Source organism: Papaver somniferum, chromosome 11, assembly GCF_003573695.1.
Source record: "Papaver somniferum cultivar HN1 chromosome 11, ASM357369v1, whole genome shotgun sequence".
Taxonomy (NCBI): Eukaryota; Viridiplantae; Streptophyta; class Magnoliopsida; order Ranunculales; family Papaveraceae; genus Papaver; species Papaver somniferum.
The window spans coordinates 17,321,818-17,335,693 of NC_039368.1; the positions used below are offsets into that span (position 1 = coordinate 17,321,818).

Consider the following 13,876-nt stretch of genomic DNA (forward strand, 5'->3'; position numbering starts at 1 on the left):
ATATATCTTTAAAAGTTGTGAGGAGTATAACCCAAATTGAATATTTGTCTTAGAACAATTCTAATCCCGAGGGAGATTTACCTAACCTTAATTAACATCTAAAGGAAGATCAAATTATTCATCCAATTGGAGGCAATTTAGCAATAGTTTTCACGACGGACTATAAAAACTATTAAGCCTACAAGGACATCAACTATGGGATTCATGTAAGTGTGCTCTTAGAGTTGCAGGCGTTAGGACACAACTGAAATAGGGTAACTTGGAGGCTATATCTATGTTAGTGGTGTAATGGCTTAACTCGTGGTGTGTTCAAATTGGAGGAGGTCCGAGGTTGTTCTGCAGTTATTGTTCTCCTCATTAACAAATTTTTTGGTGTCTTGCTTTACTTTTATATCAACATTATATTTGATGGTTTGGTATAACTAAAGTAACTGCAAGTAGTACCTTATCCATCCTTGAGAGTTGAAATCTTGATTAAGATCATCCAGGGATTGTCTTATAAGTTAAAACAAAAAAGTTGGTGGTGTATTTGGCATCTTCTCCTTTTCATAAAGTTGTGAAAAGATACTTGGGTTACTACTCAACCTTTGCAGGTGATTTATCTTTTTCCTTTCAATTTATCCAAAATGAAGAATTCTTACGGTTTTTGAGAATGATGCTTTTAGATTTAAATGAGATTGAGCTTGGTTAAGCAATTTCTTTGTCGTGGGTTATTGCTTATTGGTTATCCGTCACAACTTTTATTTGATGGTGATGATGTTTGCAGTTGGCTGTCAGGACATGGTTTATAATTACTGATGCTTACAAGATTTTAGAAATAACACTGGCTCATAAACTTCCCTTAAAAACAATTTTGGAATCCGAAAATGTCTTTGAAAGTTTGTTTTCTGGTCTGGACTTTATATGTTTGGTGATCCAACTATTGATTTTCTTAAAAAGCTGGGAGGCTCAAAATGATGTTTGTTTACTATGCAATTCAGAAACTGAAACAAATGGACATCTTTTATTTCATTGCAGTTGTACATCTCAAGTTTGGTCTTAATTTTTCAATAATTTTGGTTTGAACCTTAGTAGCCAGGAACGTGCAAAACCATCATGAATATCAGTGAACCGCAAATTAGCGTTCCTCATTGACAAGATGATGGGAGCGCAATTGTAACAAGGAAGAAACACGCTCTAATAAGGAAAAATCATTTCACTTGAATTGCCATAACTTTCTCCAGTATTTTTATGTGTTAGTACTAGAAAAAAGAGTACGAACGTGTCGGGGAAGAGGAAGAAAAAAATAAAAAAATAAAAAAGAAGAAAGGAAAAGATGCCATTAAAGTTTTTTTCCTCTTTGATGTGAGATCAGAGAGGTGAAAGATGTGTGAGAGAGGAGACGGAATATGAAAAACACAAAAAGAAGATCTAATCTAAGACTTCTCTTAGGGTCCAGCACAAAAGAACAAAAGAGAGAGGCTATTAGTTAGTTTTTGGCCGATTTTAGCTTATATTAGGCCCGACTGAGCTTATCTTAACCTATATTACGCGCACCCAGTAAATACCTTCGTCACTTAGAACTATATATTACATTTTTTTTTTGAAAATAACCAGATATATTACTGAGAAGGGAACTAATCTGTAGATTTAGACTCATTTGGAATCAACTCAGATTGAGTTGTCCGTCCGATGAGTGAATCTGTGTGATTAGATTCTTCTTGAAAAAAATACATAATGTGAGTTCATATTACAGTGCTCATAAGCTTTGACAATGTCTAAAGCAATTGTTGTAATTAAAAATGAAGGTGTATCAGTAAAACTAGTAATCAATTGAGATGATGTTACATGAAAACTAACGAAATTACTATGAAATATCGAAAATAATATATGACACCCAATCTAATGCACTCATATGCATCCAAAGTTAGGTGGAAAATGACACGTCACTACAGCAGCCGAATAGTGAAAAAATATGTTTGAGTTTATTATGCTTGTGTTTGGACTGTTGATCAGAATCGACGGATTGGATTAGGTATATGGCATTTCTCAAAATCTAGTAAGTATACTTCCAAAAACAGGAAAGAAAAGTCGTTTCTTTGTCAATTTTGAGAGATTTGGTGAGGTTAAACCGTGGATTAGTACACAGAGATAAAAAGAATTTTTTTATATTTCATCTTTGAGTTTATACAGAGATAAAATGAAAATTCTTTTCCTAATCGATTTTCTTGTTAATGTTTGTATAATCTAGGGTTAGGTCATTGAAATGAATTATGAATTTGCGTTGCCTGCAACCAAATGAACGAGCTATTACTTTAACAGAGATGGATAGTGGAGTTACAAGATTTTGTTGTATTTTGTAACCAAGATAGTTTACCAAACTCCTAGTATTTACAGGAGTTCCACGAGGGAGAGGCAGAAGATGAAGAACTGATCGTCAATGTTGGAAACTCAGTGTTATCATTACATAGTTTTAGTTGCATTACATTGCGGGAAATTATAAGCCAATAAGCCACTGTCCAAGCATCTCACTTCCTAGAAAATACATAACTAATTTACATATAAACATCTCTGCCACTATTTCCTGATTTCTGAAAGCTAACATCTCCCGTAGTTTCTGTTTTCCAAGTCTTATCTGAATATCTTAGGTAAGTCGAATTTGAATATCCAAAAAGAATAACCCAAAAAAATTACGTCAAACCTAAGCCGTTAATGCTGATCCGCGGTTCAGAAACTACAATTAAAAGTCAAACAGATATTTCACTTGTCAGCTTGTTGTACCGACGTGTCACTTGCCACCTAATACCGGGTGCATTAGGTGCACTAAGATGGGCGCCATATATCATTTTCAGATGAAATATACCTATAAAAATTTTGGTACTAAAACTTAATACATTTATAAAGCTTAATCTACGCTCCTGACTCGCTCCTCGACTTTCAGTTATTGAAAATATTAGGTCCTGTTTGGTATAGTTTTCAAAAACAGTTTTCTGTTTTTAAAAACGGGGAAAACGCGTTTGGTAGAGACATTTTCAGAAAACGTTTTCTATCTGTTTTCTGTTTTTGAAAACAAAAAAAATGAAAACAACAAAATATTGATTTCTGTGTTTTCTCTTTTTACTTTTTTTTGTTCTTATTTTCTTTTCAGAACAAAGTAAGAGATTTGGGGAATGACTGCAATTGAATCATGGCTAATATCACTATCTCTTAGACGAATCTTTACATTTAATCTGATTTAGTTGATTTTCCTTGTTTTCAAAAACAGTTTACCAAACAATTTTTAGAAAATGAAAATAAGAAAAAAAGGATTGTTTGTAAAACAGTGAAAAACTATTTTTGAAAAAAAGGATTGTTTGGAAAACTATTTTTGAAAACCGTACCAAACCAGCTCTTACGATTTTCAATTCTGTTCTTGATCCCGCTCCTAACTAATTGGAATATTATTCTAAACAGATTTTAACCTGGTTTCCGCAACTACGTTTCATTTTCTTTAATAAAAGTTCGCCATTGTCCTGTCAAGAAAAAATAAGAAAAGAGGTTAAGTGTGAACGAACATTAGAATTAAAAATCCAGGTTTTAGATTTTGTTAGCCCATCCATTAAATGGTTACAGTTGGGAAGATGGCAGATGAATGAAAACTTTCAAATCGAGGACCTCAGGCTCTTATTACGAATAAACAAAAGATAAATCCAGGACCACATTTAGCCAAATGTCACTTGATTTTAGATACAGACGGTACGTGTCTCCCCTTTTATTTTCTTACTTACCATTTTCGAAGAAATAAACCTTTTTTTGTATTTATCTCGTCACATGAGAAGTGAATGCTCGAAAATCTCACTTAAATGTCGGATTACAAATTTCCAATGTCACATTTGTGGGAGTTAAATTTTGTTTATTTGGTATCAAAACGGCCTATACGGTTAATGCGGCTCATGTGCTCTATTTTTACCGAGAAAATGTAATTTGGGTCCTTTTGTTTTCGCCCGGGCTACCTGATAAAAGGTACCGACCTTTTTCAAAGATATACGAGCAAAGTAGACTACATATTCTAGGTGGTTAATACATTTGGCTGGTGCAACCATCCAACCATATCTCGGTCCCATCCCTGACTTGTACGTGTGGGTATAGATGAATCGCTATAGTGTTTCATATTTACCACCGACACCAATTCAGATCCACAAAAATGTCTCAACCACACTGATTGGAGTTGATATTTAGAATTCATAATAATAACTTGACCAATCTTGCATCGCCAGTTTAATGCATCAAAACAAGAACGTACCAATCCATGCATTAAACCTCAACCCCACAACAACTAGAAAAAAACTCTATATAAACGCATCGAAGCTAGACCAAAGATAACACAAAATCCTTAGCCAAAAAGAAAATAGAGATACCAAAAGAAACTTTCAGTTTACTAAGAAATGGCAAACTCTAGCAACAATGCAGTCAAGGTTGTGAGTACTTTAGTGTTAATGTGCATGTTGATCAGTGCACCATATATGGCCGAAGCTATAACTTGCGGTCAAGTTGTTTCGTCCCTGGCTCCTTGTATTATGTACTTGACCGGAAAAGGTGCCTTAACACAAGGATGTTGCGGAGGAGTAAAAGGTTTAAACAGCGCAGCCAAATCAACAGCCGACAGAAAGACTGCTTGTAATTGTTTGAAATCTCAAGCCGGTAATATTAAGGGAATTAACTACGGTCTTGCTGGTGGCCTCCCAAGCAAATGCGGTGTTAGCATTCCTTACAAGATCAGCCCTTCTACAGACTGTACTAAGTAAGTTCTGCTTTTGTTTTTCTCTTCACAGTTCATCTTATTCTAGTTCGTTGCATGTCGTATCTATTAGAATAGTAGTAGTAAGAGCTTGGATCTGAACTCCTGGCGTCTCACTACTGTCATGCTCGCACGTATATATTTTGAATCGTTGTGTCACTAAATCCGTACTGACCATATATTTGTGTGGATATATCATTATATTTCAGGGTGGTGTAAAAAGCTTGATGAGACTTGTACGCAGTATCCCACCGTCTGATATATAGATCGCGTGGATGAGAATAAGCAATGGAGCTTCCTTGATCGTTGAATGCTCCAGCATTAGAGCATCTTAGAGTTTCTTTGAGTTTGAACTACTTATATTATGTTGTGTAATGTCACGTTGTCGATTTTCCAATTATGGATATATCGATGACAAAGTTTCAATCTAAAAAAATCTAGACATATTTATGTATTTTTCTTATGAATAGTTTGAATTCTGAACTCAATTTCGAAACTCATGTATGAGTGATTGGTCAGTAGTCAGCCAAGCAAAGTCAATCCAAGTCCTCACTTCACAATTATAGATTAAAGTAAAATCGGAAGAACAAGTTTGTTCCTACAAAGAGGCGATCATTAATTACTTTTGATTACTTATGTAAACATGCAGGTTTTGATTGTGATTAAAGCTAAATTAAACTAAAGCAAGTATATTTGTACGAATATCAGAGGTAAAGAATACTGGTCAGAGGTTTTAGCTTCCATCTTCCAATATGTAATCAATGGAATCATACTTAACATCCATTCTTTTAAAATATTATTAGCCCTAAAGCATCATATCGCAGATAAACTCCAATAACACTCATATTATCATTAAAGGTGCAAGAGTTACTCTTTGAACTTTTTCACTAAATAACTTCACTCAAGAACCATTCAACTCTAACCTTAACGAAGACAATGATGTTTTTAAGCTGAGGTTACTCTAAGAGATCTGGAGCAAGAGCCAAACGTATTTAACCCAGCTTACGCTTCTACACGTAATTGGGTACCAACATCCCGTCGTGAACAACTATGTTCTGCTACTTGTAATAAGAAATCTTGAGCAAGAGCCATACGCGTCTCCTGTAAGCATGACTCACAGTATTTGAGATTAATGACTAATTCCTAGTACATCATCACTAGATACACTGGTCACGTTTATTGTAGGCCCTGACTCGACTTACTGAGGCTTCTGGTCAATTTATAGAACATCCCAGCAAGATACACTGGTTATTCTGCCTCTTGGCTCTTTCGACAGACTCCTAGAAAATCTTTTCGATATACACTGGTCATGTCGGACCCACTATACGGATGCAATTGAATCCTAACACATCTCTAGAAGATACGATTATCAAAGAAAAGTGAGCCAAAGTCTGGCAGAGACGTTATCAGGCATGCATGCAAGCCTTTCTTTTCTCTCAAACGTGTCCCAACTGATTTAGGAGAGACTCAATCGCGTGAGCCAAACCTCGGACGTCCTCAATCGCGTGAGCCAAACCTCATACGACCTCAATCGCGTGAGTCTAACCCCAGATGGCCTCATGTTAATCCAAGTTGAACCAACTTGTCTGAAGAGTCTCATAAAAGCATAAGACTTAGGCACAAGCCTCACATAGGGATTATGACTCTTTCTCGGAGTCTCAAACATACTCACGAAAAGTAAATTGGGCTTGAGTGCATGTTAATCCAAAAACGTGGATAAGCTCCCTTGAACTCCTCGTGCTTAACAAAGGGACAAACGATAATACGATCTTCACATGACATATGTGACCGGACATGGAGAGAAGGAGCCAAATCTAAACTCCTCTCACACTTGAGCCAAGGTGGTTCCCTTGGAGGATGTTGTGTTGGAGTAAAATGTCTAAATAGCAAAACCAAATCAACACCCGATAGAAAGTTTACTTGTAATTATTTGAAATCTGTAGCTGATAGTATTAAAGGTATTAACTTAAATCTTGTTTCTGGTCTCCCTGCATAATGTACCTAATATAACGAAAAGAAAAAACTTTTATACAAAATTAAGATAGTTCATAAAAAATAACACTCCATAAAAAAAGCAGTTAAGACACGCCATAAGAAATAACACTCCATAGAGCAAAATAAAAACTTAAAACACTCCATGAAAAAGAAATAACGCTCCATATGTTTTCATAACCACTACTAGTACTTTCATAAACATTCTATGTACTTTCATTCACTCAAAGTAATTACAGGTTGGTTGGGAGTATTGAGTATCAAAAACAACGTTAGGAACGCTTACATCCATAAACGCATCGGTAAATTCATTGCTTTGGTCATGGTGTTGTTGATTGTTTGATGTAGTAGTTTCATCTTCACGCCTAGGAAGGTAAAATTCTTGATTTCTAGGCCATTGTGAATATGTACCACCCAATGAGAGATCTTCTGGATTGTTTGGTTGTTGGAAAAGACAGATGGTATTGAAGAAGAAGATCTGTCAGATAAGGAACATGAAGTTGAAGTTCAATGCGTTGACTCCATCCATATGACTTCATGAGCTCCAAGCTGGAATGAACATGTTGTTCCATATAACTAAAGCAATCCTCCTACAAGTATAAAGTAGAGATATTTAGTTAAATATTCAAGAAACTTAAAATAAAAATGCAAAAAAATGTAAATGTACTTACCAGTGTCAAACCCATTGTAGAAAAGTTATACGGACAAGGATGCCTTGGAACTTTTACTGGCTCTTCTTCGCCGACTGCATTGGAAAATGGTAAAGTGAAATATATCTTCGGCAGTTGTGACAGGTGTGGATGGGGAAAAACGAGCCGCCGGTTTTTTGGGAAGGTGAAGAGTCGAGCGTGCCGTCGAGACTCCTCAGCCGGGCAAAATGTTAATCCTCACACAGATGCACCGCTGCAAAGGGGGTGCTTAGATTCAGGAAATCAATCTATATGACTCCGACCTAAACCAAGACAATGGTCGTTCCAGAGTCAATTCGGTCGCAAAGAGGGAGATGGGTTGATCTGTAGGAGGGAAGCTGAGAGTTGTGTGGGATCAGTGATGATCAAGGATTGTGGGTGTACTGAGGTTTTCTGCAATACTGCTGAACTACTGAAATTGAGTTCTGTGAATAAGTTTATATCGAGTTGTTGACGGATAATGATGATAATCGATGATTGATGATATGTCCTCGATTTAAACTTATTTATATTGCAAGAATGACGTACCACTGATCCCTGTAAGTGTGACGGTTTCTTGAGTGAAAGAGTGGGAAAGTGGGAGATCGTGGTAAAGTCAGTTCCATGTCCCGCGGAGACTTGACTGGTCGTGCACCCACTACTTTGCTAACTCCTTCAACCGTTTACACGACTTATGCACATTTCTCGTTGTGGATGAATCCACGTGCCGTAGACCGCCAGACCAAAACCCTAAGTGATATCCCCCCATTTGTTACGTGATTGATATTTCACGAACCGTGGAGTCTGCAAGGCAGACATGTATTAGTTAGTCAGTTGTTGACTGATTTAGACTGTGAGTCTAGTTTTGTTGAATCGAGCATAAGTGGTGAATGCTCAGTGATTCATGGATTGAACATGTAGTTCTCTGAGATGTTAATGAATTACTGACTAGAGAGCGACTGAGCAAGTATTGCTCAACTCGACGAATTGCTGAATATTGAGAGTTTGTCGAGCAATTGAGCAAGTATTGCTCAATTCGAAGAATTTGATAATTTTTTTGGCGTGCAACTGAGCAAGTGTTGCTCAATTCAACAAACTACTGATAAATTACTGAACATTGATGGTTGGATCAATATTCGATCAACTGAGCAAGTATTGCTCAATTCGACGAATTATTTACTGGTGCCGTGACCCAATAAAATATTAATAAAAAATATTGGTGAATTACCGAATATTATTATTTTGGATTTTGATTGCTGAATCAACATTATTTTTTGTTTGAACTTGCTCAGAATGGTGATTCGTGGAGCGTTTGTTCGAAACCCTAATTTTTTATCAATCCTTCATCAATTGGCGAATTGCTGAAAATTGGTCATGAGTGAGGAGGGACCGACCACATGGGATGATGAGCGTCCATGGGTGCCCAGTGCTCGAGTGAGCACGCACCAGGATTCTAAGTTTGAGAGTTGGTGAAAGAACGATGATTAAATGCAGGTTTCATCATTTATTGAAATATTGCTGGATTCAGCATTAGGTGATACAACCTAGGTATGAGAGATGAGGACCGACCAAGAGAGCATGGGACCGGATCTTGGTGGTCACGAGACCAGTTGTTGGTAATTTGGAGAATCCCCCAGTTGGTTGGAGAGAGTTCGGGCCTAGTATGAGCAATTGAGCAAATTAGGTCAGTTTTATGAAAACGTGTGGGGCCGGCCTTGTACAAGCTCTATGAATGACCCTGGTCGGTCATGAAGGCATGCACGTGTTGTCGTGGTGTCCTTGTTTCCATACCGAGGGTTTCAGTATTTTCTGATGCGCGTTCGAGCAATATCGTGAATTTTCAGAAGAGTTTCATCTTGACTGAGAATTCTCGATTTTTGTTGAAATGAGCATGTATGCTCAATTCATCAATATTTTGAAAATATTAAAATAAAAGTGTTTTAATATTTAAAATTACCGTGAGAGGCTAGCCAGTCGTTTGACTATGTTGACTTTTGGTTTTTCGTGATTTGAGCAATATTTGAGAAAATATGGAGAATCATGAATTTTGCTCAAACCCAGGAGTTTCATGAATTGAGGATGATAATAATTATGCAAGATTAGGGATTGCAAGGTGTGGGACCGACCTTGGCTAGGGCATGGACGGCCGGCTAGGTTGCCCGGTCCCGCACACCTTTCCCTATTTTATTATTTTTCATGAATCCTTGAATTTATGGAGAATCCACGAGTTTTTGTTGAAACAGAGGAGTTTGGTGAGATTAGGGAATAATAATTATAAAAATCTAAGGATTGTGAGGTGTGGGACCGGCCACGGCTTAGGCATGGCCGACCGGTTAGGTTGCCCGGTCCCGCACACCTCTCCTTATTTTATAATATTATTTCGTGAATCCACGAAGTTATGGAGATTTAAAGGGTTTTGCAAAAACAAGGAGTTTTCGTGAGTCCACGAAATAACAAAAAATAAGGAAAATAATGGGAAAGGCACGGACCGACCACGGCTAGGGAACGGCCGGCCGGCCGGCTGGTGGGCCCGGCCTTAGACGCCTCTTATTATTTTATTAATATTTATTGTTTTCTCCTGTTTTACGAAGGATTCCTCATTATTTCATATTTTTGGACACTCGTTCGTGCATCCGGGTGCTCAATCGTGCATCATTGTCGAGTACACTCACACCATTTTTGTGGGGCTTACTCAGTGATGGTCCAGACGCCCGGTTGTTGAGTATTTATTACTAATCTATGAATTCAGTGGAGAATAATTCATGAAACTGAGTAATAAAAATGAATATTTGTTCATTATTAATTCGCAGGATCAGTTGTGGATTCGACTACGAATTCAGAATAATAAAACAAGCATTACCATCCTACGGGATCGTGGATTCGACCATAGAATCGGAGTAATTAAGATTATCTATTATCATTTCATGAGATCAGTGGATTCGATCATGAAATCCGAGTAATGAGATAGCACAATTGTTTTATTTTCATTCTATGAGATCAAGCCGTGGATTCGATCATAGAATCGAAGCAATTGTTATTTCCATTCCATGGGATCAGGCCGTGGATTCGACCATGGAATAAGAGCAATTGTTATTGCCATTCCATGGGATCAGGCCGTGGATTCGACCATGGAATAGGAGCAATAATTGGGAATTCAGTGGTGAATGTCGCAGCAGAATTAATCTATTGCAGAAAAGATATTAGCCAGTTAAAGCGTCACATCTATTCTGAATGGTGCATAGTCAGGGAGCCACGATGTTGTTTACGACCTGAAGGCGTTAGTGCTCTCAATCTACGGAGAACCGCCTGAATCTATGCATAGTGTCTCCACATAATCAGGGAACGGTGAGTGTCACCGACGTCCTGAAGGCGTCCGCCGCCCAACTATTCTTCTATGTGTAGGTGGGTCTCTCTCATGTAGTCAGGGAACAGTGGGTGTCACCGACGTCGTGAAGGCGTTAAGCTCCCAATCTACGGAGAACCGCCCAATTACGTTATTCTGCACAGAGGTCACGATGAGATGCCAGGGATCAAAACGCTCAGCTAGTGGAGGCTTTTCAAAAACATACTCATCATGGCTTCGTAAAATATGAATCGTTGTATTCCTGAAAGTCGTGTCGAAAACATGCCTCATGAATTTACGGTTTTGCCCTTTGTTGAAAATCCACCATCAACAACAGGGGATCATCTTGTGTACCATAAGTATAATTCTGTGACATCAGGTTGGAGCAGGATGATTAGGAAGAAAATGGCAAGGAAGAGTTGTCCTACCCACTGTTACCTCATCGACGTTTTGTGAATGGTATGACTCGGTGAGATAAGGTCTAACACTTTTCTTCTTCCACCACTTGTTATATTTATCCTCGGTGACTGCAAAATAGTGATCTCCCTTATAATCTCCATATCCACAAATGATTGCAAATTTGGAGGATTTGCTGGGACTATAATTTCACCTGCTATCTGCCTCTGGAGTCTCTCAACCAAGTATTAGCTAGCTTTTGTGTGTGTTTTTTTCTAGGTCAAAAAACGAAACTCTCATTTTGGATAACTCTAGTGCGTGGTCATAATGTCCCACATAATACTCACTGTTTACCCATGGTTTCCAAATACATGATGAACTTGTTATAGAGTCAATTTGTCCTCTTAGGTTGGAGACTGAATGTTTCTTCGTATCTCTTTGGCATCCTCTTTGTCCTCTTTTCTTTGATTGATTAATGTTTTCCTTTGGGAAAACATCCCGGTGTCTAAAAAAACAAGGGTTGCATGTTGCGGAAGTAATAATAGTATCAATACTCAAGTACCATAAACATGCCAAATAAATCCTTACCTTTCGTTGACCATTTGTCAAGAAATTTATAGGTAATACCTAAGGAAGCTATACCCCAATCATATTCCCCAACTCTATATAAATCTTTCAACAATAGAACCCGACGTTTATCTACTCTTCCACTTGCATCTGCAAGAAGAAAATGACCAAAAAACCAAAGAAAGAATGCTCGTGTCAATAGCTATGCACATCCACTATTGTCCTTGTTTTATCTACTTTTAATGTAGTTTCTCAAAGAAGCAAAAGATATTGTATTAGTCTTAGAGTTCCATGTACCATAATTTTTTAAATCAGGAAAACATATATATCATAGATAGCAGCATGTGTTAGCTCACTACCCAAATGCGGCATAGCTACTTGATGTTTACTAGGGTCACCAGTGGGAACTCCCGTTAACATGTATCAATCTAAAGGAAGGATTCCACTCCAAAAATCCTTAACATGAAATCTTTTGTTTTTTCACACCATCTCTCAGCTATGGCTTCAACTAAGCCTCTATCCGCATTGGCGAAATGAAACGCAAAAACATAAGAAAACCCACAACTAACACGGTATCGTTGTGCTGGAGGATTATTTTTCACTACCATTTTATATAACCCTTCAACCTCTTTCAAGCTACTTCTAGAGTTTTCAAAACATGTGGGTACCAAAATACACCACCAATTTTTTCTTAGGAAACAACCTGTATGGACTACACTCGAATACAATTCCGAGAGTTTAACTTAATGAATCTCAACCAAGGAATTATATGAAGAGCTTATATCTCTTACTCTCACAATAATAAAGTTTACAGAAGCTACTCCGTGAACCTGATTATGTGTGAGAGTACTTGGAAGATTCCAAAGATCAATATCCAATAATCAATCAAGTCATATCTAACAACCAAAGAAGGATGTATCTACTTTGATTGATTACAGTACAACCTGTGATATTTCAATTATAAAGATAAACAATATAATGCGGAAAAAGAAATAACACATACATTAGAATTTTGTTAACAAGGAAACCACAAATGCATAATAACCGGGGGCCTAGTCTATAATTGAACCGCTATAATCACTAGTCTACTATTAGAACTTCAGACTGGAATGTAGTTGAGACCGAATTAAACCATCACAACAATTCAGTTATAGTCGCGCTCCTTCCGCCTCTGCGCAATTTATTCCCTTAGCTAACGTCCTTTATAGCCTAAGAGTTGCTTCAAATCAGTTGAAGACTTTAAACCAATCTGCCTCCCACAGATAAGCCTATTTGTGATTTCCATTGTGATCAAAGACCAAGGTTGGGTAGGAAATACATTGTAACCGAAAAAGTTTAGCAAACCTAAAACTTCGGTCTTATGACTCCCGAATAGCAGCCTAAATTATTATTTACTTCACAAGTAGAAACTTGTAGAATAAAAAAAATATGAGACAAATATACTTTGTGATTTCTATCTATCTTGTTTGAGTGAGTAGCTCAACAATCAAAACAAGATCAGGATACACGAACAATCAAGATAAACATAGTTGGACCTTACTTCATAAATCCATAGGTGAAGTTTTTTAGTCGCTAAACCCCAGAAGGGTTTGAAGGAGAGGACGACTCTAGTTTTACAACTAGGACACACAAGAATAGTGTTAGGGATTCAAAGATCCCAGCTGTTAAAGGTTCTCCTTTTGTAGACTTTCAAGATCAAGGTTGCTTTAGATTTAAGCTAAGATATCTTTGGAACCAAGCAATCAATAATCACCATTAGATGAAAAACTTGACTTGAGATTAACATATCAGAATATACACTCTGGTTAGATTGGACCATAACTGAACCATGTATAATGACATCTTCATGTATGTTATTTATCCAATCGAACTATATACTTAACCATTTTCATATAACACTTTAAGACATTTTATGAATCACACATATGATCAAAAATTTCTAGATAATGTTTTCAGAGAGTTGCTTAAACGCCGATTATCTCATAGAAATAATTCTGATGCATCTGAAAATATTTGACAGGGTAAGTACGTGTACCTGGTACATGTATTGTACATGTTCGTGAATGTATTTGTCATAGTAAGTGTACCGAGTATGGATACCCTTAAGGCAAAAGACGAGTTCAAGAACTCACGGATCTTTTATGGTTTGCATAC

At 37.3% G+C, this 13,876-nt stretch overlaps 1 protein-coding gene across 1 annotated transcript; it reads left to right on the plus strand.

Moving 5' to 3' along the window:
- The first annotated feature begins 4,324 nt into the window (after nt 1-4,324).
- LOC113321807 (non-specific lipid-transfer protein 1-like) lies at nt 4,325-5,252 on the plus strand. Its single transcript, XM_026569724.1, has 2 exons — nt 4,325-4,759; nt 4,966-5,252. The coding sequence occupies exons 1-2, from the start codon at nt 4,404-4,406 to the stop codon at nt 4,973-4,975; spliced, it is 366 nt and encodes a 121-aa protein (XP_026425509.1). The 5' UTR covers nt 4,325-4,403; the 3' UTR covers nt 4,976-5,252.
- The last annotated feature ends 8,624 nt before the right edge of the window (nt 5,253-13,876 follow it).